General features: G+C 38.4%; 1 protein-coding gene across 7 annotated transcripts in view; it reads right to left on the reverse strand.

The window, feature by feature from the left end:
• Positions 1-26,542, reverse strand: part of JADE3 (jade family PHD finger 3) — a 113,228-nt gene that overhangs the window by 27,863 nt on the left and 58,823 nt on the right. For 5 of the 7 annotated variants that reach the window (XM_019649344.1, XM_019649337.1, XM_019649381.1 and 2 more), the window contains exons 2-4: positions 21,059-21,115; positions 20,222-20,301; positions 2,425-2,582 (exon numbers count right to left, since the gene is read on the reverse strand). In XM_019649344.1, coding sequence (XP_019504889.1) covers positions 2,425-2,582; positions 20,222-20,301; positions 21,059-21,104 — 284 coding nt within the window. In that variant the 5' untranslated portion in view covers positions 21,105-21,115. The remainder of the gene's footprint in view (positions 1-2,424; positions 2,583-20,221; positions 20,302-21,058; positions 21,116-26,542) is intronic. The other 2 variants (XM_019649363.1, XM_019649373.1) reach the window with 2 other exon arrangements.

The raw sequence follows: 26,542 nt of genomic DNA on the forward strand, positions 1-26,542 counted from the left end.
GCTATTCACAATAGCCAAGACTTGGAAACAACTGAAATGCCCATCAGGAGATGACTGGATTAAGAAACTGGTACATTTATACAATGAAGTATTACTCTGCTATAAAGAAGAATGAAATCGTACCATTTGGGATGATATGGATGGACTTAGAGACTATTATCTTAAGTGAAATAAGTCAGTCGGAGAAAGACAAATACCATATGATTTCACTTATATGTGGAATCTACAAAACTGAATGAACGAGCAAAGTAAACAGAAGTGGTCTCAGAGATATAGAGGAACAACTACTGATGGCTGTTAGTTGGGAGGGGGTGGGGATGAGGGAGAAGGCGAAGGGGTTAGACAGCATAAATACGTAACTATGATATTGCCACAGGGACATGAAAGACGGTTCGAGGAATATAATTAATAATGTTGTAAATATTTTGTAAGGTGTCAGATGGTCACATGTCTTGCTAGGGAGACCGCATCATGGATGGGGTAGAGGCTTGATCACTGCACTGTACACCTGAAGCTGATAGTGTATAATATTGTATGTCAACTATAAGTGAATATATATATATGGTCATGGGACATGGAGTATAGTGTTGGAGTGTGGAGTCAAGGGAATTATAATAGAGATGTATGATGTATGATATTGCGGAGGAAGTGGGGCAGCGGATTGGGGGAGGATGGTTGTCACCTCAAGGGGTAAAAAGTATAAGTATTGCACTGTGTTGTACAGCTGAAACGAATTATAAAAAATGTGTATTTCATAATAAAAAATAATTAAAAGAAAAAAGTATGAATAATAAAATGGAAATAATTACATGTCAACAATTACTTTAAATATAAATGGATTAAATGCTCCAATCAAAGGACAGGGTGGCTGGATAAGAAAACAAGACCCTGATATGTACTGCCTACTAAAAACTCACTTCAGATTGAAAGACACATGTAGACTGAAAGGGATGGAAAAAGATATTTAATGAAAATGGAAACAACCCAAAAGAAGCAGGGGTAGCAACACTTTGATACCAGAAAAAATAGACTTTAAAACAAAGGTTATAAGAAGAGACAAAGAAGGACCCAGCAATCCCACTTCTGGGAATTTATCTGAAGAAACCCAAAATGCTACTTTGAGGGGATGTTTGCATCTTTATGTTCACTGCATTATTTACAACGGCCAAAATGTAGAGGCAGCCGTTGATGGATGAATGGATAAAGAGGAGGTGGTACATACATACAATAGAAGAGCACTCAGCCAGAGAAGGGAATGGGTTTTTTTAAAAAAGATTTTATAGGGGAATTGGGGGAGGGGAACAGACAAGCTGCTGTACTTTTGTTCTTCAGTCTAGTTGTGGAGGATGTTGCTTCACTGGCTCCTGGCTCATGTTGGTATTATCATTGCGCTCTTCCTGGGTGAGGCAGATCGGTCGCCGGCCCCTGGACAGCCGCTCACGCCGGCTGCAGGTTGCTTATGGCAACCCACTGCCGCTCCACTGCAGCCTACACCATCGGTGGTGACTCAGGGCAGCCCAGCTCCAGGTTGAGCCGTTGTTCAGCATCTTAGCTGTGGAGGGCAGTGTGTCACTGACCCTCATGGGTGGGATCCGAACTGGGGCCCTTTGGCCTCCCAAGCCAGCTCTTAACCAACGCGCCACTTGGGCGGACCCCGTCATTACTCTTGAGGAGCTGAACTTACTACTTCCTCTGGCAGAAAATTCCTGTTACCTTTCTACAAAACCAAAGTCCTGTCCTCCTTAAACTTTCTTCTTAAGTCTTTGCAAATGAAGGCCACATGCTTATAGTCAACCCAATTATTCCAGCTATCTCCTTTCATTTATACAAATGTATACACATTTTGAGGAAGGAAAAAACTATATTAAAATTGCAATATGAGTACTCAATATATACCGATGACAAAAGATGAATACAAGTCATGTGTATACATTTTTTTTGGCACTCCCGGTATTTATTCATTCTACAACTCTAATGTTTTGGCCCTCTATTTATAGACGCTATCACTATAAGGCCCCTATTATAATGAAGCAACTTCTCATGGTGTTATGCATTACTAAAGTTATTATGGAGATATGTAATTAATGCTCTGCTTCTGTTCAAAGACTAATAAATGCTACTGATTGTTGAGTCAGACTTGGAAATCCTAGTCTCCAAAAATCTTATAATTTCAGACTGGACTTCAAACAGTTTTATCCTGTAAATGGGCACACATTATATACCTAAATAAATGAGCTTGATTATAACTACTGACCTATCCTAGTCTGGCATAATCTGCCAGTAGTCTGAGTGAATTGGTGAACATGGTATATGACTTTATATTTATAAATGTATGATTAGCCACTCCAAGTCTCTCCCTAAGAAGCACACAGATAACCATAATAGTATTCATTTCCTAAGTCAAAGGTGCAAACATGCAAATACCTGAGGGTAGGCTGTGGAACAGCATCTGGACTTGCTGGTACCTGGACTCCTTTTTCCCATTCTTCTTTCCATGTATCCGAAAAGAAGTAATAGCTGTCAGGATTAATGTAATGAGAATCTGAAATTTTCATGGCACTGATGAGGTCCTTTCGGAATACCTGGGAAGACAATGCACATACGTTGAGATGACCATCACTAAGTAACTAACACCACTTAATATTCTTTTAAAAAGACCATCCCTACCCACTCTACACTTCAACAAGACAGACATCTCTAACTTCCTAAATGGCCAGGTTACCTTCTTCTATTTGGAAGGGGACTGAAGTACTGACAGAGAAGCCAGTTTGTTCTAGATCTAATAAAGAGTAAAGGGGGGGGGTCAGCTTACTGACTCAGTTGGTTAAGAGCACAAGCTCTGAGCAACAGGGTCACCAGTTTGATTCCCACAGGCCAGTGAGCTGTGCCCCAGCTGAGCTGCCAACAGGTGGCAGGCTGGCTCAGCTGGTGAAAGCACATGTTCCTAAACATGAGTTTCTGGTTCAAGTCCCGCATGGGATGGTAGGCTATGCACCCTCGCAACTAAGATTGAACATGGCACCTTGAGCTCAGCTGCCCTGAGCTGCCCACGGGTGGCCAGATGGAGACTGGACTTGGAGTTGAGCTAGCTGTGTCCTCCACAACTAATATTGAAAGACAACAACTTGGCTGTTCTCCCTCCCCAATTCCCCAATAAAATCTTAAAAAAAAAAAAGAGTAAAGGGGTCCTTTCTGAATTATTTTCTTAGGATCCTTGAATTTAAACTAACAATATAGGTTACTCTAAAACAGTTTGCATAAAACAAACAATCCTTAACTCTCTCAAATTAAGTAAAAATATCCTGATAACTTATAATTGCTTATTTAGCCATTACTTTATTTTTTGAATTATTTACTCAGAAATAATTTTAGACTTACAGAAAAGTTACAAAAATAGTACAAAGCTCCCACATACCCTTCACAGTTTTCTCTGTTAACATTGTGCATAACCAGAGTACAATTGCCTAAACCAGAAAATCATCATTGCTAGAGTACTATTAATTAATCTACAGGCCTTATTCAAATTTTACTGATTTCCCCTCTAGTGTTCCTCTGTTCCAAAATTCAATCCAGGATCCCACATTGCAATTAGTTGTCATGTCTCCTTAGCATCCTCCAATTTGTGAGTTTCTCAGTCTTTCATTGCCTTTCAAGACCTTGCCACTTTTGAAGAGTACTAGCCATGTATTTGACAGAATTTGGGTGTGATGCTTTCTTATGATTAGACTGAGTTTTGGCAAGAACACCACAGAAATGATGCTGTGCCTTTCTCATTCCATTCTGTCAGGGATATATGGTGCCAGTGTCTTATTAGTAGTGATGTTAAACTTGATCACTTGGTTAAGGTAGTGTCTTGCTTGTTTTCTTCACTGTTGGGTTGCTGTATTTCCCTTTGTGATTAATAAATATCTTAGAGGAGCTACTCTGAGATTATAAAAATATCCTGTTTCTCCTCAAACTGGCATGGACTAATTTTAGTATCCACTGGTAAGATATCTTGCCTACAACAATTATTCCTGTGGTGTTCTAATGGTGATTTTTTATTTCCCTCAGTCCTACATTTATTAATTCAAATTCCTCTGTAAGAAAGCCCTGTCCTTTCTCCCCTATTTATCTATTTATATCATTATAGACTTGTGAATATCATTTTATTCTTTGGGTTATAATTTAGTATTATTATTTTGTTGCTGAAATTGTCCCACCTTTGGTCATTTGGAGCGCTTTCAGGTTGGCTGGTGCCTGCGCTCTTTTAATACATCCCATACTTTTTGGAGTATTTCCTTAATTCCTTATATTACAACATGTCCCGGGCATGTTTATATCCTCTAACTGGTTTTAAAAGCTATTGATTATATATGTTAACTTCACATCCTGCTACCTTATTTAGTGCTTTTATTGCTCGAGTTAGTTTTTTTTTAATTAAAGTTTATTGGGGTGACAACGGTTAGTAAAGTTACATAGGTTTCAGGTGTACAATTCTGTAATACATCATCTATGTATCACATTGTGTGTTCACCACCCAGAGTCAGTTCTCTTTCCATCACCATATATTTGATCCCCTTTACCCTCATCTACCAGCCCCTTCACCCCTTACTCTCTGGTAACCACTAAACTATTATCTGTTAGATTTATCATTGATTTTCCTATGGTTTTCCAGATATACTATCATATCATCTGCAAATAGAGAGGGTTTTGCATCTTCTTTACCTAGTCTTAGGTCTCTTAATTGGTTTCTCTTGTTTAATTGCATTGGCTAATACCTATACTAATATTTGGAATAGTAACGGGGATAGCGAGCCTATCTGCTTTTTTCCTGAAATTAGTGGAAAAGACTCTAGTGTTTCCCCATTAAATAATATACTAGGTTGAAGACTATGGTATATATACTTTATAATGTTAAAAAAGTATCTTAAAGTTTCTATTTTCTTGAATGTTTTAAATATAATGCCTGGGTACTGAATTTTGTTAAAGGCTTCTTCAGTGTATATGGAAATAATTATATAAGTTTTTCCTTAGATATATTAATATGATGTATGATAATATTAGATTTCTTAATACTGAGACAAACTTGCATTTCCAGAACGAATGTCATTTGGTCATTTATTATTTTTTTAATATGGTATTATATTGTTTTCTTTTTCTTTTTTTTTTTAAATTTATCGGGGTGACAATAGTTAGTAAAGTAACATAGGTTTCACGTGTACAATTCTGTAATACATCATCTGTATATCACATTGTGTGTTCACCACCCACAGTCCGTTCTCCTTCCATCACCATATATTTAATCCCTTTTACCCTCATCTACCACCCACCTGCCCTCTTACCCTCTGGTAACCACTAAACCATTGTCTGTGTCTATGAGTTTTTGTTACTGTCTTGTTCCTTTCAGTTTTATATCCCACATATCAGTGAAATCAGGTTCTCGACTTTTCCTGTCTTATTTTACTTAGCACAATAATCTCAAGATCCATCCATGTTGTTGCAAATGGCACTATTACATCTTTTCTTATGGCAGAATAGTATTCTGTTTTTTAATATTTCATTTAATATTTTTGTATTATATCCATGAGTGATATTTATCTGCAGTTTTCTTTCCTATTATTTTGGTTTTATTTTTAACGTTTAGGTATCAGGGTTATGTATGCTTCATAAAAAAAATAGAGGACATTTTCCTTCTGTTGCAATGCTCTAGAATAATCTGAGAACCATGGTCCCTATGAAACCATCTGCATTTGGTTCTTTGTGTGTGTGTGTGTGGGGGGGGGGGACAGTTCCTTAATAATTTTCTCCACTTCTTTTTTTAGAAATTTAGCTCTTTAAGCTTTCTGCCTCAAATGGGATTAATTTTGGTAATCTGTATTTCCATAGGAAGTTATCTATCTTGTCAGGTTTTCAAATTTATTTGTATGGGGGCTTGCAAAGTATAGGCAGTTCCACTTTACACAGCACTGTGGGGCCATAAAAATGACAGTGCACGTAGTAGCTGTGAAAAGTGATCTTAAAAATTAATGGGAAAATTATGATATTTTATACCTTTAAACATTTTGGTCAAAATATTAGAAAGTCTTTTATTGTTATAAATATATAATGAAAAAATAGAACTACTGTACTATATTTAGTATATTGTAATTAAACATTAGAAACATTGGGAAGTAAAATTTTTTGTAGAAAAATTTATCAGGAGTAGGTATTAATAGAACAATGCTTGCCTTCTTTTTTTCATCATATAACTTAAGATATGGAGCAAGCATCTGAGCTGGAATGTTTTCATTATCATTATCTTTAAAAAAAAAAACTATAAGTTCAGTTTGAATTTCCCCTTTTCACCAGAGAGTTGTTAAATAGATTTTAAAATTTCCATAGGGAAGGACTTTTCTGTTTTTGTTAATTTCTGATTTTATTGCATTGTGGTCAGTGTTGTTCATACTATTTCTACTTAATGGAAATGAGTGATGCTTCCTTTGTGACTTAATATTCATATTTTGTGGATGTACCATAGGCATTTGAGGTGTATTCTCTATTATCTCTAATATGAAGCTGCAGAATTTCATATACATTCATCAAGATGTACCTTATTGCTTATGTAGTTTAGACCTTCTATCTCCTCACTTATTTTTTTTGTTCACTTAATCTGCCTGATATGGAAAGAGGTGTTTGAAAATCTCCAATGATTAGTGTGTTTTTATACATGTCTCCTTGCATCTTCTATAGTTTTTGCTCCATAAAGTGGTTGCTGTGTTAGTCAATGTATAACTATTCCCAAGTATTGTATCTTTATGGTGAACTGCAGCTTTTAGCATTAAAGTCTCCTTTTGGGGGGCTTGATTTCTACTTTGTATGATATCCATATCACTACTCCTGCTACTTTTGTTTCCATTTTCCTGGTATACCTTTGCCCATCTCTTTATTTTTACCCTTTCTGAATAGGTGTTTTAGGTATGCTCTTATATACAGCATATAATTGGGTCTTGCTTTGTGAGCCAAAAATACTTTTCTTTAACAGATGTTAAACCCATTCATATTTATTGGCATGACTCACATATTTGGTCTCAACTCTCATATTTTATAATTATGTATATTATATTTCCTATGCTTCTTTCTTTCTCTACCAGATGTGTATTCTTTGCTCTTTTAATTGCAATTTTTTTATATTTAAGGTTTGCAGTTTTATTCTAGTTATCTTTGTACTTAGATATTTTAAAAATTTCCTTAGTTTTCTTTTCTTTTTTCTTTCTTATATATGTATTTTCATTTTTAAAATTTTTACTATCTGATTTATTCATTTTTATTGCTTTCAGTGAACTCCTCATGGATGAAGCGGAAAGGACTGATATGTTTACTGTGGCAACCAAGAGGCTCCCAAGTGCGAGCCTTAACCCTACTCCTGGCCAGGGAGCCCAAGCTATATGGAAAGTTCAGAGGCCAGAGGTAGGGGATGATGATACGGGTACAATTACAACTTGGACTTGTGGAAATGAAGAGATCCCCCACAGTTCATTTTATGCACTCTAAGCACAATTAGGTACTAACAATATGGGAATGGGGATCCATCTAAAGTTTGTACTATTATCCTCTGGTTGAAAGGGACTCTGGGTGACTAAGGGACACAGAAATGTGCTCACCAGCCTGAAAACGTGATTTCAATGGCTGTGGCATTCTAAGCTTTGGGATTCTGCCTTTTATAAACAACAGGGAAAAAAAAAAGTATGCCATGAGTTTTTAAGTATGCCATGAGCCCTGGCAATGATTTCAGTGATGAAGTCCCAGTTGGCGTCTTAAGCAACAAGGGAATACACTTTCACATAAAAGCACACATACACTGGTCTATATCTCACCTACTAATTTCTAATTCTGAAAAAAATTTAAAAACCACTTGCAGGCTAAAGATAAATGTGTCCACACTTCAGGAAGATCAAAGGAAGAGCGGTTATCAAGCAAACATTTTAGCCTTTAATGCTAATAAAGGTTCTCTGAGGAGAAACACTGTCCAAATTATGTGTAACATGAAAGTAGAGGCACAGAGCATTATCCAATGAAGCAATTAGTTCTGAGTTGGTGCAGTTCTGTTTAAACTGACATTTCAGATTGAACTATCATATAATCAAATGATGCCATTTAAATGAATAATGACTCATTCCATTTGCTACTTTCCAGGGACAACTCTGCAAATGCTTATTGGTTTTACTTAGGGAAAATTTCGAATTAATAACATGACCTGAGCAAAGTAGAGAAGGAAATTAACCTTAAACATGCTGGTGGCCAGGAGGCAACAAAATGACCTTCCTACCAAGAATCCTAGCCTATTAAAGTTAATTGGGTGCTATGGAGGGAGAAAGCTACGTCTAGCAGGAAACAATTACTGGTGGTTTATTACATAATGCTTTGTATAAGGGGGTAAGAAACTATCACAGACATCCATTTGACATGTTTTGGACAGAGCTCAGTGTTCCGGGTGGCTAGTATGGAAACATCATTTTCCTGAACACTCAGATCCATTTTGATAAATTACTAGCATGCCTTTAACGAGCCAGTGGTTAAGTGGAGGTAGCAATTTACAATTGTGCTAAACTACTGTCTTTGGAAAAAGACAGTGGTGTGGGAATCCTACGGTAGATCTGTAAAGAATACTAGAGCCAAGTATTTTTCAACCTCCTAAAATATTTCATTATTTTCCATGTGAGACACTTCACAATTAATTGCAAAAGCATGCTTTGGGCTTAGTAACGCCACATTATCTAATCACATAGCATATGCCGTGTCTTCATATTTGATATAACTGCTTATGAAAATCTGTTCTGTATAGTTTCCTAAGTAAGTAAGCTGGAAACACATTATAGTGGGTTGAATGGTGGCATCCAAAAAAAGATATGTCTAGATCCGAATTTCTGGAACCTGTGCACATTACCGTATTTGGAAAAGGGATCATTGGGGATGTAAATAATTGTAAAAATCTGAGATGAAGAGTTCATTCTGCAATATTGGAGGGAGGGGCCTAAATCCAATGACAAGTATCTTTACAAGAGAAAGGCAGAAGGTGATTAGAGGGAGAGGAGGAGGAGGCAGAGACTGGAATGATCTACAAGTCAGTAAGTGTTGACAGTCACCAGAACCTGAAAGAGGCAAAAAATGGAATCCCCCCTAAAACTGCTGGAGGGAGTGCAGCCTGGCCAGTTTTGAACTTTCGGTCTCTGGAACTGTGAGAAAATAAATTCCTGTTGTTTTAAGCCACCCAGTTTGTGGTAAATTGTTACAGCAGCCCTAGAAAACTAATACACATATTTACCAAACAGAAGAGTAACATGAAGACTCTAGACAAAGAGATATAAAAGCAGAGGCCAATGAAATCTGGCCCTTGTCCATGGCTTCAGAAATACCAACTCTTCAGGAACAGGTGCTCTGTGAAGTCTGGGAAACCTTGCACTGCAGGAACACCAGTCAACTCATACCTATTTTTCTTGAGTAAATGGTTAAACCCAATGACTATTATAATTTTCCATTCTGCCTTTAGAGAAAAAAAAAAGCAGACTTATATGATAAGCCTGACTCCAATTTTATAAGCTAGCCAGATTAAATAGCATCAGACTCAAAGTTTCTAGAGAAGCATTTTTACTCAAAGTAGAGTACAAGAGGTCTGCCTTATCTTGCTATAGAAGTCAAACATCTCAAGCATGAGGCAGAACATAAAATGTTAAAGAGGGGATAGGAATGTAAGTTCAGTACTTAGGCAGATATCTGCAAAGTGATATGAAATATATTTACCAGACTGGTCTCATGAATCTTCTTCTGATAAGAAAAGCCTTTTTTTTAGTTTTTTAAAATGAATACAGTCAAATAAAATAGCTATAGTATATCCTGGGTAGAGATTTGAGTTTTATACACATACAGTATCACACACACATCTATATATTCATAAAGAAATGATAAAAGGATAAACCTAAAACTTAAAAAAAGGTTAACTCTGGGGAGGGAGAAAAATAGGGAGAAGAGAGACAAAAGCTGGATCTCCATGAATGTATTTTGTTTCATGGTTTGATGTTTGAACCACGCAAATTTCTTTTCATATTTTCTGACTTTTATTTAGTACTTTTCCCCCTGTGTCATATTCTAATATCCAGAGCATTTAAATATTTTACCTATTGTAGGAGACCATCATTGGCAAATGTTTTAATATAGTTAAAAGTGAAATAAAAAATCTATGAAGAATGGAAAATTAGTCCAGGGACAGATAGCCTAGATTGGTCTACTGGTTTCACCACTTAATAGTTTGGGGCAAGTTATCTAAATTCTCTGTGTCTCTCAGTTTACTCATCTGTAAAATGCAGATAATAATCACACTTACTTCAGAGCAGTTGTTGTTAAGGATTAAATGGGTGAATTTACATTAAGGGCTTAGCATGGTACTGGGTTCATAGTAATTGCTAAATAAATTCTACTGGGTTGTTGGAAAAGTCATGATGTATTTTTCTATGTTTTTTGCTGCTAAAATGTGTCATGACTTTTCCAACAACCTAATAGCTGCAGTTATTTTATTATCACCACAGTCTCAGCTTTACTTCTAAAAGAAGAAGAATATATAGCTGAGTTCTATCTAGTCCATAAAGTAGTTTTTGATGGGATAAAGGAAATATTTCTGGCTCAACTAAAACGTGCATGGTTTGGCTCCCAAGCAAGAGCCCCATCAAGAGCCGTAACCAACATTCTATAGGCCATGAGTTAGTGCAGAAATTTCACAAAATAAAATATGGCCATTTGTTGCTAAATTAAAGATTATGAATGAAGGATCTGGATGTTGACACTGACCTAGGTAATGAAGTTGAGAAGTTTTACAAGTTCTTAATTGTGTGTCTATTTTATATGCACTGGTAGTTTCCCCAAAAGTTCCTGAAACAAAAAGGCTTTGTACTTACCAGATATCTGCTCATTTATGGTCAAAGAGGGGATTCACAGGCTAACATACAGCCCAGAAGCTATGCCAAGTCCAACAGTGCATGCACATCTTGGCCTCTCAGATGCTCCCAGAAACAAAGGAGGTCTCACTATGAATTCAATTAGAATATCAATGCTTAACCTGCCAGAGCCACAAAATGAAAACGCCCTTCATGGACAGCTCTGGCTTTTACCGCTCTCATTAACATCTCTCAGTGCACAGTTTCTTAAAGCACAGCTAGTCTGAACATTTATGTGACATTTTTTAGAGGAAAAGCTAAACATTTACTTCCTGTATGACACAAAGGGGAACACTGTCTGGTTCATGTGAATGAAGCAGCGAGAGATTGATCAGTTTTGATTCATAGTCATTTAAATCTGAAACTATATATAACTGACCACAAACAGATGTGTCACCTCCAAAAGCACAAAAAACGGCTGCAAACATAGTAACTATATTTAAATAGTTAACCGTAAGCAATTTTCTTAGAATTCTACAATCTTAAGGCAAGAAAAGATTTCCAGGTTACCTAGAAGAATCAACCACTTAAAACAGTGAAAACCTAGCACAGAATACAAGCTTGTTCTTATATGATAACAAAGGTACCCAGTATTGCCAAGACATTGTTTCCCACATTGATTTTTTTCCAATGAAGCAAAGCTTATTCGATTTCTACGTTTAAAACTTGAAAAAAATCATGTAAATATTTTTCATGGAAATATTTTTCAAATAGTTTAAAATTATTCTCAAGTTTCTTATAAAAAATAAATGGGACATTTTTGATGGTTATGGGCTGCCATTAGCTGGAACATCAATTGCCACAAAGCAGTGTACTTTGGGGCTGCTTTGGTAGGTTTGATTATTTCCCTTACCCGGTATCTAACAGAGGTGTATGCATCCTGGTAATGGAGGAGGGGGAGCAACTGAGTCTGACTTGGAGATCTGGGCAATTTTCATAATGAGATGACATCTGAGGCTTGCTGTGCAAGTTTTTCTCCCATCCCTCAATGTCCCTTTTTGTGCAATAAGTGTGCATTTGCAAGCTTAGTGCTTTTTATCTGCTGCAGGCCACAAAATCAAATAATCAAGCTTGTTAGAAATACAGATAAAATGATGTAAACAGGCTCTATTTGAGGGTATTACAGTGTTCTCTGCTGAGTTAAAATATATGAGCATTCACTCTGGTGCTATGAAAATCTTGGACATAATAAATGAGACACAGATGATATGCAGTCAATCCTTTAAGATAGGTACCAAAGCCTCTGAACCCTATGTGGGATTCACACACCCCTAGGAAACTCTTCTCTAAAGGATAAATCAGGGGGAGGTGTGTTAAGGAATCTCACCAAAGCACTAAACATAAAAAAAAATATGTATCTATTAATGCAGCCAACTAAGCCCCAGAGAAAAACGATCATTTATATTGCATTTCAATGATTAACTCCCAGTAAAAAATAAGGTTTCATCTTGGATAGAGGGTCAGAAAGAAGAAAACTCCCATCCTTACAAAAAAAGGAAAAAGGCAGGACAGGCAGCAAATTAACGATTTTTGTGTGAATCCATTAGAGAAATGAGTCACAGGACAAATGAGGGACACGCATGCCTGTGGGGAGACACAGGGCAGGAGCATTTGTTTACCTGGAGGAGAAGCCACAATAGGAACACTGTACTACAAATGTTGATGAATTGCTGGGACCAAATGGGGACCTCTGTGACAGTATGAAGTTCCTGGGGACTGTAGTCACAGAGGGTTCCCACCCCGTTGTGAGCGTTTTCTCCAGAAACCCAACTTGGCTCTCTTAGGGAAGATGGGGGAAAAGCTGGAGAAAAGCTGCCCCAGTGGTGCTGTCTGGGCGCCTGGGGCTCAGTATCCTGGCTCCCTTACCGAACAAAAGGTTTCATCTTCAGGGGAATTGATATCAAGTGAGGGCACTGATATCATTTCACTAGTGCTGGGGGAAAGGGAAAGCATCCAGCCTCAGCTTCCAGGTGTTACCTAAAGGGGAAAAAAGCCTTGATCTACAGGCGGGAGAACCTCAAGGACATAGACTGAGAATCCCAGAGGATACTTGCTGCAGGCAGATAGGGGAATAGGCAGCAGGGGCAAAAAACTCTACCCCTTAAGTCCACCTCCCCTTTTCACTCCCAGATGTAGGACCACTATGCAGTTCAAAGACTGAGATGTAATTGGAAGATGAGAGAACACTGCTCCTCCCCATGCCCTACCACCATGCTAAAGCCACCGGTGGTAATAACAGTGGCTTACAGCTGGGGGAGCTTCAAAAGACAGACTCTCTGTCAGGACAAGCACAAAGGGAAGACTAAGCCAAGAGAGGAAACAAAAACAAGGTCACTAGAAGAATTTAAAGTCTCTGGTGCCCACAGCAACAACACATTTTAAATACCCTCCTACGCTGCTGATGGGAGTGTAAACTGATTGAAGCCCCTTAAGAAAAATTGGCATTCCCTCAAATGGCTAGAGTTACCATATGACTCATTTACTATATTCCACACCTAGGTGATACTCAAGACAACCGAAAACATGTGTACCTAAAAACTTGTACATGAATGTTCATAGCAGCATTATATTCATAATACTACAAAAATGGAGACAACCCAATTGTCCATCAACTAATGAATGGATAAACAAAATGTGATATATCCCTACAACAGAACATCATTCAGTCATGAAACGATGAAGTACTGATATATTCTAAAACATAAATGAACCTCAAAAATGTTATGCTAAGTGAAAGAAGCCAGACACAAAAGGCTATATACTGTATGATTACATTTATATGAAATGTCCACAACAGGCAAATCCATAGAAATAGAAATTAGATTAGTGGTTGGCAGGGGCTGGGAGTGGGGGAATTGGGAAGTAACTGCTAATCAGTAGATGGTTTCTTTCTGGGGTGATGAAAATGTTCTAAATTTAGATTGTGGTAATGGTTAAGCAATTCTGTGAATATACTAAAACCCAAAGAATTGTACACTTTAAATGGATAAATTGCCTGGTGTAAGAATTATATTTCAAGAACGATGCTTAAAAAATTTTTTTTTGGGGGGGCGGCCGAGTGGAGCAATGGTTAAGAACTGGCTTGGGATACCAGAGGGCCCCGGTTCGGATCCCACATATGAGGGCCAGTGACACTGCCCCCTACAGCTAAGATGCTGAACAACAGCTCAACCTGGAGCTGGGCTGCCATGAGTCGCCGGCGATGGTGTAGGCTGCAGCCCCTGTGGCAGTGGGTTGCCATGGGCTACCGTGTGTAGCCAGCAGCCAGCGTGAGCGGCCAGCAGCCGCAGTGAGCAGCCGTCCAGAAGCCGGCGACTGATCTGCCTCGCCCGGGAAGAGCGCAATGATGGTGCCAACTTGGGCCAGTGAAGCAACGTCCTCCACAACTAGACTGAAGAACAAAACGACAGCAACTTGTCTGTTCCCCTTCCCCCAATTCACCAATAAAAATCTTGAACCCCCAATTCACCAATAAAAATCTTGAAAAAAAAATTAAAAAAATTTTTTGAGGGCGAATATTGTGGTGTCAGTGGACATCACCTGAGAGGCTTTGACAGCCACTCCCACCGAGTAATAACAAGGTGCCCCTACTCCTCAATGTGGTATTAGCAGACATTAGGTAGAGAGCCCGGACTATACAGCCCATCAGTAATGAGGTATCCTTACCACCACCATTCCTCCTGATATCAGGGAGACAACAAGGTAGGGATCTTCATCCCCTACCAAGTAGTAAGGAGAGTAGTGAGTAACTCCTGTCCCTTCCCAGAGAGATAATAGAACTATCTTCCTAGCAAGATAAGAGAACTAAGATGGGGAGCCTAGGAATTCTAAAACTGGTAGTAAAGAGTCAGCGCCTCTCTTCCCCACTGGACCATTTATTATGGAGGCCTGATAAAACAGATTTAAATAAGACTTAGTGTCTGATAACATACTACCAAAAAAAATCCAGGACACAATGGAAAAACCACTCATCATACTGAGAACCAGGAATGAGAAGTGATAACAGACACTAACACTGAGATGACACAGATGTTAGAATTATCTGACAAGGATTTTAAAGCATCTATCATAAAAACACTTCAATGAGAAAGTATAAACACTTTTTTGAAACAAGAAGATTGAAAGCTTCAGCAAAGATTTACAGGATATAAAGAATAATAAATGGGAAATGGAATAATACGGTGACTGAAATAAACTCAGGGAATAGGCTCAACAGAAGAATGGAATTAGCAGAATAAAGAATAAGGGAACAAGAGAAATTACCCAATCTAATCAGCAGAAAGAATATACACTGAATAAAATTTTTTTTTAATTTAAAAAAAGGAACAGTCTAAGGGACCTGTGGGGAAAAACCCCCAAAAGATTTAACATTCATGCAATTGAAGTCCCAAGAAGAGAAGACAGAAGGTGGAGCTGAAAAAATAGTTGAAGAAATAATATCTGAAAATGTCCCAAACTGTGCATAAGATATAAACCTAGCTTCAAGAAGCTGATCAAACTCCAAACAAGATAAAACAAAAGAAATTCATGCCCAGGCACATCATAATCTAACTTTGGAAAACTAAAGACAAAGAAAAATTTTAAAAGCAACTGGAAAAGAAATGACTGATTACCTACAGGGGAACAACTATCTGACAGCAGATTTCTCATTAGAAACCATGGAGGACAGAAACGCTAAAAGAAAAGTGTCGTCAAACAAGAATTCTATACCAAGTGAATATACCTTCAGGAATGGAGGTGAAACCAAGACATTCTCAAATGAAGGAAAACTGAAAGAATTTATCAACAGAAGACTCATCCTAAAAGAATGGCTAAAGGGAGACTGATTGATTGATTTAATTTATTGGGGGTAGCATTGGTTAGTAACATTATATAGGTTTCAAGTGTACATTTCTATAAAACATCGTCTATACATTGCATTGTAAGTGAGTTCTTCAAACAGAAAGGAAATGAACAAAAGGAAAATTAGAACATCAAGAATAAAGGAAAAGGCTGGCCGAGTGGTGCATTGGTTAAGAGTTGGCTTGGGACGCCAGCTCTGAGCAGCAGGGCCCTGGTTCAGATCCCACATGAGGGCCAGTGACACGGCACCCTCTACAGCTAAGATGGTGAATAACAGCTCAACCTGGAGCTGGGCTGCCATGAGCTACCATGAGTGGCTGGCAGACAGCGTGAGCAGTTGGCAGCCCGTGTGAGCTGCAGTGAGCCGCCGTGAGCAACCATCCGATAGCCGGTGAGTGACTGTCTCACCCGGGAAGAGTGCAATGATAATACCAACACGGGCCAGTGAAGCAACGTCTTCCACAACTAGACTGAAGAACAAAAGGACAGCAACTTGTCTGTTCCCCTTCCCCAATTCCCCAACACTGTTCTCCTCCCCCAATTCCCCAATAAAATCTTAAAAAAAAAGAATAAAGGAAGAACAAGAGAGTAAAAATATGGGTAAACATAATAGGCTATCCTCCTCTTAGTTTTGCAAATAATGTTTGATGGTTGAAGCAAATAGTACAACATTGTCTAAAGTAGTTCTCAATTTAAGAACAGAAAATATTTAAGACAATTATTTAATAAAGGTGTAGGGGGGGGTGAGTAAATGAACCTAAATGGTGGTAGGTTTTCTATATTTCACTCTAAGTGGTAAAATGTAGAGAGCAGTAGATTGATAAGTTAAGGATGTAAAGGGTCCCCCTTTTGAAGGTTGCTACCCAAGAGCAATCACTAAAAATTTACACAAAGAGCCACACTCAAAACCACTATAGAAAAATCAACATGGAATTTAAAAAAATGTTCAAGTAATCCACAGGAAGACAGAAGATAAATCAGAGGAACAGAAAAAACTAGAGAACAAATAGAAAATAAACAATAAAATGGCATATTTAAACCAAATAATATCAAAAGTTACATAAAATATAAATGGTTTAAACATGCCAGTTAAAAGAGATAGTAAGAGTAGACTAAAAAAATGACCCAACTGGGCCAGCCAAGTGGCGCGATGGTTAAGAACTGGCTTGGGATGCCAGAGGGCCCCGGTTCGGATCCCACATATGAGGGCCAGTGACACTGCCTTCTATAGCTAAGATGCTGAACAACAGCTCAACCTGGAGCTGGGCAGCCGTGAGTCGCCGGCGACGGCGTAGGCTGCAGCCCCTGTGGCAGTGGGTTGCCATGGGCTACTGTATGTAGCCAGCAGCCAGCATGAGCGGCCAGAAGCCGCAGTGAGTGGCCATCCAGAAGCCAGCGACTGATCTGCCTCGCGCGGGAAGATTGCAATGATGGTGCCAACTTGGGCCAGTGAAGCAACGTCCTCCACAACTAGACTGAAGAACAAAAGGACAGCAACTTGTCTGTTCCCCTTCCCCCAATTCCCCAATACTGTTCCCATCCCCCCAATTCCCCAATAAAAATCTTTAAAAAAATGACCCAACTATATATTATCTACAAAAAATTCATTTCAAATACCATGTATGTAGATTGAAAGTAAAAGGATGGAAAAAATATACCACACAAACATGAATCAAAAGAAAGCCAGAAACTATATTAATATTAGATAGTGCAGACATCAGAGCAAACAAAATTACCGAAGACAAAGAAGAGCATTACATGATAATAAATTTACCAAGAAGATATAACAATCCTAAATATGAATGTGCCTAACAACAGAGCTTCAAAATATATAAGGCAAAACTGATAGAACTCAAAGTAGAAATGGACAAATCCACAAGTACAGCTGGAGACTTCTACAGCTCTCTCTAAACAATTGATAAAACTATGAGGCAGAAAATCATCAAGGATACAGAAGAACACCATCAAACAATAGGACCCAACAACAGCAGAATACACATTCATTTCAAGTGTCCACGAAACATGCACCAAGATAAACCATATTGTGGGGTATAAAACAAAACCTTGACAAATGTAAATGACCTGAAATCATACAGATTATGTTCCCTGATAAAAATGGACTCAAACTAGCAATCAATAACAGAAAGACAGCAGGAAAGTCTCCAAATGCTTGGAAACTAATCAACACACTTCTAAATAGCCCATGGGTCAAAGAGGAAGTCTCAAGGGAAATTTAAAAATATACGAAACTAGATGAAAATAAACATCAAGATCAATGGGATGTAGCTAAAGCAGTGTTTAAAGGAAATTTTATAGCACTAAAATTCTTATATTAGAAAAGAGGAAAAATCTGAAATAACCTAAGTACTCAACCTCAAGAATTTAGAAAAAGAAAAAAATAAACCTAAAACAAGAAGGAATAAAATAATCAAGATCAGAAATCAATGGAATTGAAAAGAGAAAAATAATAGACATGACTTTACTAATTTATGGAACAATTATAGCAACACAATAAATTATGTAATACTAGATTATAAACCGAAGTATAAATATACATGAGTCCATACTGATATAATTATTAAATACGTTTTTAAATGAAGGAAGCATCCAAGGAGAGTCTTACAATTGCTTAAGTTTGGGAAACCATCAGATTATCTAATATAAAGGTCTTGGAACATAAAATTTCAATAAATAATAGCTATGAGAGGTAGGCGTGATAATGCCCATGTTATGATGACAAAACAAATTACCTCAGAGATGAAATAAGCCAGAGCAAAATGGAATCAATCTCTTCTAATACCAAAGCTAGCTTTGTCATACAATATCAGGTTCTCGCTTTTATAACAGAAAAAAATTGCTCCCGTATCCCAGGTGGCCTATCCCTTGCAACTAAAAGACTACTATTCTCACTAAGGCAGCAGGCCTTAAGGTCTCAAGCTTTTGAGTCACTTTATGTTCTAGGACCAGCTGTCCTACATGGAAAAGTAGCAAGGTTTCTTTCTCACCATTATGTAGTCAAAGCCTTCTTTGGATAGATGGGAAATTTGCTACGCTCCTGTTTATGTGCATTTTATTCTGTAAGTTTTTCTGTATGACACAGACACATAGAAACGTATAAATACATTCTGATATTCTACTGAGCCCAGAAAGATCCCTGGTAAAGTACAGAAATGAAAACTGACCTCTGAAAATAGGAGAAATGCTCTTTCTGACTGACACTCTAAAGCAATCTGCCCCCCACACACATACACCTTGTGTGGGGGCAGGTAGAACCTGTTATTTGCTTCTAACCAACAGAATATGGCAAACGTGATGGGATGTCACTCCCATGATTATATTATGTAAGATTTAGTCGTAGCAGACTGGAGCAAAACATTCTCCCCTTGCTGGCTTTGAAAAAGTAAGCTGCCATGTTTTGAGAGGAGCTATGGAGAAGGCCACATGGCAAGGAACTACAAGCAGCCTCTAGGAGTGGAGGGTGGTCCTCCACCAAAGCCAGAAAAAAACGAACAACATCAAAAAACAGGGACCACAGTCCTATAGCTGCAAGGAGATGAATTCTGTCAACAACTTGAATGAGCTTGGAAGCGAATTCTTCCCTAGTCAAACTTCCAGATGAGAACACAGCCCAGCCAGTACACTGACTGCAGCCTTGAAAGACCTTGAAAAGAGAACCGAGTCACACCGTGCCCAAACTCCTGACCCACAGAAACTGAGATAATACTCTTGTGCTGCTTTAAGCCACTAGTTTTGTAATTTGTAATGCAGCAAGAGTTAACTACTACACTCTCTTCCTTTTCAGCCAAGGAAGTATACTCATAGAAGTGAAGATACACAGGTCAATTTCTCATCATTTAATTATCACAGAGGAAAGTCTGTAGGATCCACTAAATCATTACCAAGTACAAGTGCAACTCTGGCACTTTGCTGCGGCCAGAAGATGACCAGCCTCACCAGGAGTGACACATTCCTCTTGGGCTGGCAGTGCTTTGAAGGCTGTGGGGAACCATCACAGCCCAGATCTCCAACCTGGTCCTTCCCTTCTCCGTTCACAGCATCCTCATCTCTCTCTTCTTGCACTGCCTCCCACCTACCAACTTAGCTCTTTATAATCATAGGACAGATCTTTGTGTCCTTCCCAATTCCCCAAGTCTGGTTCCCTTTGACTTCTTGGCTAAGGGAAAGTTTTATATTCTAAAGCTAGGCACTGAAGTGTCATCGCCAAAATGAAATCACAGTGTGAAGATTACTGTTTTCCCAAAGGGAAAAGAAAATGGAATCTTACTTTAAAAAATAAACTAATTAGAAAATAAGCCTATCCATTGGCACATAGTTTATTCCTCACATCTCCAAGATCTGGGTATTGTAGGTATGTAGGCAGAAGGTAACTGTCTATTTTTTTTCAAGTCTAAAAATTGAATATCTGATCTCACCTCAGCAGATTTCTTGTGTTCATTTTGAATTTTTGACTTGCTCCTATACATTGAGCCTGAGGTAAAGGAAGTGGAAGGACCTGCAAAAGATAATTAGAAAAAAATACTGAGACTTATTACCTGCTAATATAACTAAATGTCATCCAAGAGAATATGAAAGATATGATGGAGAAGAACACAGTGATCTCATACCACTGAAGAAAGTTAAATTACAACCAAGAAAGCCTCATAATGGAGTTTAATGACATTTATAGGTGACCCCTCTGCGTGTAAAAGCTTCAACAATGCTAATCCTGAGGAGCTTTGATTTGGTATTATCATACCTCATAACATTTTGGAATAATACGATTGGAAAAAAAGTATCTGGAAAAGCAACTAGAAAACTAAAAATGTAGAACAAGTAATCTGTGTATTCTTCAACATGTCCCCAAATGCTATGGTTAATAAGGTTGTTGCCTTATACAAATGATGATTCATCCAAACATTTAGTACCTGAGCTACAATTAGAATTGTAGGGCCTACAATTTATGCTCTCATACTTTTCGTCCTTTCTAGAAAAGCAGTGTTAAGTCATTATTAGGTTTGGCATTTGTTGTTTAAGTAAATGAAAAGTGAAAAACAAAATGCTATATGCCACATAAAACCAACTCTCCCACCTAGCTTGCCTATTTCTAATGAAATTTAAGTGAATAAGAAAAATGGTACCCCAAGCTTTCATTCCTAAATACATTATTTTTTAACCATTGAAGGAAGCACGAAACAGCGTGTCTTCAAGTCAAAGAAATCCTCAAGGAATATAGATACAGAGGTTACCAGCTGTTGGCTGGTTCTACTCACTCTCATCTGAACTTTCACTGCTGCTGAGATTTCTATGGCGTTTCATTCTGGAACATCCTGGGAAAGAGAACAACACTGAATGAAATAGTCAACACGCTCGCACACCCATCCCAGAGGACAGTCAACACTTTCCTACTTCTTGCTGATCCCAAGAAGCAGCAGCAAGCCAGTCATACAAATCAAATGATTTCTGTCAAGAATATTCTCAAATGGCCTAGAGTGATAGGAGAAGAGTACTATCAAATTCTCCAATACAGAGTGTGTCAAAGACTGGACAAGGCTACATATTAGCCTTATGAAGTAGCCCATGCAACAGAGGATGAAGGGTACAGGATTGGCTGCAGCCTCAAATATGGCCATATGACTAATGTACACCCAAACAAAGGAGGGCAGCCATGGGGCTGTCACCAGCTTGGGATCCCCAACAAGGGAAGAGCAGGAAAGAAAAAAGCAGCAGCAAAGGCAGAGCTGTCGAGGGCCAAGGTTGAAAGGCAAGAGACATGGTTGGCTGAAGAAAGAACAAGTGAGGCATGTCCCACCTTTAAGAGCAGAACCGCACTGTTTTTCTGTCTGCCCTTTTGTCCCTTTATCCCTGTACCCATTCCCAAAACAACTAGCCAAATTTAAAATTATACCTATATATATACACTGCAAGGAATGCTATAGAAAGCTCCTGTATTGTCAAAATACATAATGCTTTTGACTAAAACTTCAAATGGTTCAAAGTGTCCTTCCTTGTGTGTGTGAGGCCAGTGGCAGATAGAGGCACCCCCTTTCTGGGAACACACCAGCACTAGAGTGTAGGAAAAAAGGAAGACACAGTTAGATACTTCAAGTCACAAAGGAAGTTCTGAAAATAATAAACTAGAAAAGACAGTGATACAGTCAGTGACTGACATTCTGTTCTGTGCCACAGCAAACAAAATGCTACTAGGGGCAGTCATGAATCCCAAGGGATAAAGGTCAGGGCTATAGCCTTTAAGCCACTCAATCTTCAAAGGAGATAGAAATCAGAGTACAAGGCCACTGTGAACTATCAGGAGTAACAGAAACAAAATTGTATGTTAAAAAGCTAAGAGAAGGGCCGGCTGAGTGGCTCAGTTGGTTAAGAGCTCGCTCGAGTGTGAGCTCTGAGCAACAGTGGTTCAATTCCCGCGTCCTCCCCCCAAAAAAAAGCAAAAAAAAAAAGCTAAGAGAGTTCCACTCCTGGTATGGCAATGTGAAGAGCTGCATGGAAACAAAAAAAGCATTTAAAATCTCTGGAAATGGTCCTAAGAGCATACAGCAAATTAAGAAGTACTTATTAAAGGAAATATACTAAAACTAAGTAAGTAAAGTAAGAATCTGTATTATTTGGACTTAGACTCACTCCGTCCATCCCTCGCTCCCGGCACAGATGTCACACCAGACTGGTGCCATGGAGAACACAGAGCTACCTCTCTCCCAGCTCCCAGCTGCAAGGCTTTATTCTTGTTAGAGGCCAGACATCAGCATTTCTCATCCTGCCCCCAGCTACCTGTTGCTGAGGCTAAGTTCCACACAAGTGTGGCTGAGAGGTGAGGGGCTCTCTTCTCCCTACTCCTGGGATGGAAGCTATGCTTTGGGTGTGGTGCCACCAAGTACACTGAGGCCCTAATTGCCCTGGCCCCAGCTCATACAATGGGGGTTCTACATCAGGAGAGGAAAACCCAGGAGACCTGGGGCTGTTACTCAGAGGGAAACACATCACTGTCCCCACCACCTGTGCTAGAGCTGTGGCCCAGAGATTTTCCCTAGCAGGAGAAGCAGGCTATACAATAGGGGACTCCAAATCTCCCCTCAATGGAACTGACTTCATTTGCAACAGAGCGTGGAGAAGTTGTTCATGCCTAGGTTGGCTAGCAGGCTGGAGAGAACCAGGGAGACAGCTGGAAGGAACAATTCTAGGGTCAAAAGAAATTTCAAATATTGATTTCAGGAACTATCCCTTCAAAGGAGCCCTAATTTGATTGGACCAGTTTGTGGAGCAATTTATGCCCCAGGGCATGATTAAAAGCAACAGAGCAACCAGCCAGCAATTAGTGGAGATTAACAGCTAGCTGGGTGTGGTCAGGGAAAGAGACAGAGCCCTCCCAAAACCACTAGCATCCCAGGGTGACTCTGGGCATACAAAAGGCTGCACTCCTAAAAAGCAGCATCAAGACTTCACACTGCAGGGAGAAGGGTGGGAGTGTGGGGGTAAATAGACCAAAAAAAATAATCCAGTCAGTCACTAAAGTAAACAAATAAATAGCAATAAAGAGCCTGGGGTGGGGATGCCAGTACCCAGGGTTGCTACATTTTATTATCTAAAATGTTCAGTTTCCAACAAAAAACTTATGAGACATGCAAAGAAACAGGAAAGTATGACCTATACACTAGCAAAAAAATGACAAACTGCCTGTGGGAACAACCAGATGTCAGATTTAATATGCACACTTTAAATTAGCCAGATAAATATATTCAGAGAACTAAAGAAAACCATGAATAAAGAGGTAAAGAGTAAAAAAAAATCCACTGTGTTCCTATATATTAACAATGAAATTTCAGAAATAGAAATGAAAAAAAAATTCCTTTTGCAATTGCAACAAAAATAATAAAATACCTAGGAATATACTTAACAAAGGATGTGAAGGACCTGTACACTGAAACACTGTAACACATTATTAAAATAAATTGAAGACGACACAAAGGAATGGAAAGATATTCCGTGTTCATGGATCGGAAGAATCAACATAGTTAAAATGGCCATATTACCCAAAGCAACAGACAGAGTTAATGCAATCCCCATCAAAATCCCAATGGCAATTTTAAAAATAAATAGAACAAAAAAATAATCATATTTGTATGGAACCACAAAAGACCCTGAATAGCAAAAGCAATCCTAAGAAAAAAGAACAAGGCCAGGGGTATCACACTCCCTGACTTCAATTTATACTATAAAGTGACAATAATCAAAACAGCATAGTATTGGCAGAAAAAGACACACAAACCAATGGAATAGAATCGAGAACCCAGAAATAAACCCACATATAGTATATGGGCAACTAATTTTCAACAAAAGAGCCAAAAACATACAATGGATAAAAGAAAGCCTCTTTAATAAATGGTGCTGGAAAAACTGGAAAGCCACATGCAAAAGAATGAAACTAGATTGCTATTTGACCCCATACCCAAAAATTAACTCAAAATGGATCAAAGACCTAAATATAAGACCTGAAACAAGAAAATACATTGAAGACATAGGTACTACACTTATGGACCTTGGTCTCACAGAGGATTTTATGAATCTGACCTCAAAGGCAAGGGAAGTAAAAGCAAAAATAAATGAATGGGACTGTATCAAATTAAAAAGCTTCTGCACAGCAAAAGAAACCATCAATAAAACAAAAAGGCAAGCAACCAAATGGGAGAAGACATCTGCAGACACCTCCAATAAGGGGTTAATATCCAAAATATATAAACAACACATACAACTCAACAACAAAAAATCCCCAAAACAATCCATTTAAAAAATGGGAAGAGGACATGAACAGACACTTCTCCCAAGAAGACAGAAATGGCCAACAGATAATATGAAAAATGCCCAACTTCACTAGCTGTTAGGGAAATGCAAACCAAAACCACAATGAGATACCACCTCATATCTGTTAGAATGGCTATTATCAACAAGATGAGTAATATTGGGTTGTCGGAAAAGTCATGACGCATTTTTGCAATGAAAAACAGAGACAAAATACGCCATGACTTTTCCAACAACCCGATATTATAGAATTGTATACACTTGAAACCTATATAATTTTATTAACCAATGTCACCCCAATAAATTTAATAAAATTTTAAAACGAAGGTAAAAATATTAATAAAGAGGTAGAAAGTATAAAAAAGAACCAAATGGTAATTCTGGCATTGAAAATTACAATAATTAAATGAAAAATTCACTAAAGAGGTTCAATAGTAGATTTTAACTGGCAGAAGCATTAGTGAACTTGAAATAAATCAATATAGAGCATGCAAGCAAAAGAACACAGAGGAAAAAGATGAAGAAGAAAAAGAACAAAGTTTTACAGAAATGTGGGACACCATTAAGTGCATCAACATATACAAGTATGTAATGGGAGTACCAGAAGGAAAGGAGAGAAAGGAACAGGAAAAAAATATTAGAAAAAAAATAGTGGATGAAAACTCCCCAAATTTACTGAAAAACATTAATTTGTACATCTGGGAAGCTTGACAAACTCCAAGTAGTTTATACCACCACCATCACCACCTGTGAACAGATCCACAGATACATTATGTTAAAACTGCTGAAAGCCAGAGGAGAAAATCTTGAAAGTAGCAAGAGAAAAATGACTCCTTACTTATAATGGAACCCCAATAAGATTACCAGCTAACTTCTCATCAGAAACAATGGAAATCAAAAGGCAGTGAGATAAAATATTCAAAGTACTCTGTAGCACATAGTATTCACTATTAATATATTCATACTAAGAATAATGGAATTGTATGCTTTAAATGGGTGAACTGTATGGTATGTAAATTATATCTCGATAAACTATTAAAAAACTAACAGGATTAGCAAAAGTATCAAAATCATTCATCAAAGTTCTATTTGTCCTACTGTTAATGTCAATCAAATATTTCTTTTTTAAAAATTGAGATATGGGCCAGCCAAGTGGCACGATGGTTAAGAACTGGCTTGGGACGCCAGAGGTCCCTGGTTCAGATCCCACATATGAGGGCCAGTGACACTGCCCTCCACAGCTAAGATGCTGAACAACAGCTCAACCTGGAGCTGGGCTGCCCTGAGTCACCGGGGACTGCGTAGGCTGCAGCCCCTGTGGCAGTGGGTTGCCATGGGCTACCGTATGTAGCCAGCAGCCAGCGTGAGCGGCCAGCAGCCGCAGTGAGCGGCCCTCCAGAAGCCGGCGACCGATCTGCCTCGCCCAGGAAGAGCGCAATGATGGTGCCAACTTGGGCCAGTGAAGCAACATCCACCACAACTAGACTGAAGAACAAAACTACAGCAACTTGTCTGTTCCCCTTCCCCCAATTCCCCAGCGCTGTTCCCATCCCCCCAATTCCCCAATAAAAATCTTTTTTAAAAATTGAGACAAAATTGACATATAACACTATATTAGTTTCAGGTGCACAACACAATGATTCAATATTTGTATGCATTGCAAAATGAAGAACATTCCTTTGGATAAAATGTTAACCCCCCATCATATAAATTTTGGGAGCTACATTCGGCTCCCTTGTGCAAAACTCAAGACATTCAAACACTCTTCTGAAATGCAAACAAAAACAACAACAAACCACCTTATCAAAAAGGTATAATTTAAAGTTGCAATGAATATAGAAATTCAAAAAAATATAAAAGTAATATATATTTTCTAATTATTCCCTATATTTGAATGCACAAATATACCTAGAGTAGAACTTCATTTGTCTGATATCATTGGG

The sequence above is a fragment of the Hipposideros armiger genome, unplaced genomic scaffold (genome assembly GCF_001890085.2).
Source record: "Hipposideros armiger isolate ML-2016 unplaced genomic scaffold, ASM189008v1 scaffold_7, whole genome shotgun sequence".
NCBI classification, from domain to species: Eukaryota; Metazoa; Chordata; class Mammalia; order Chiroptera; family Hipposideridae; genus Hipposideros; species Hipposideros armiger.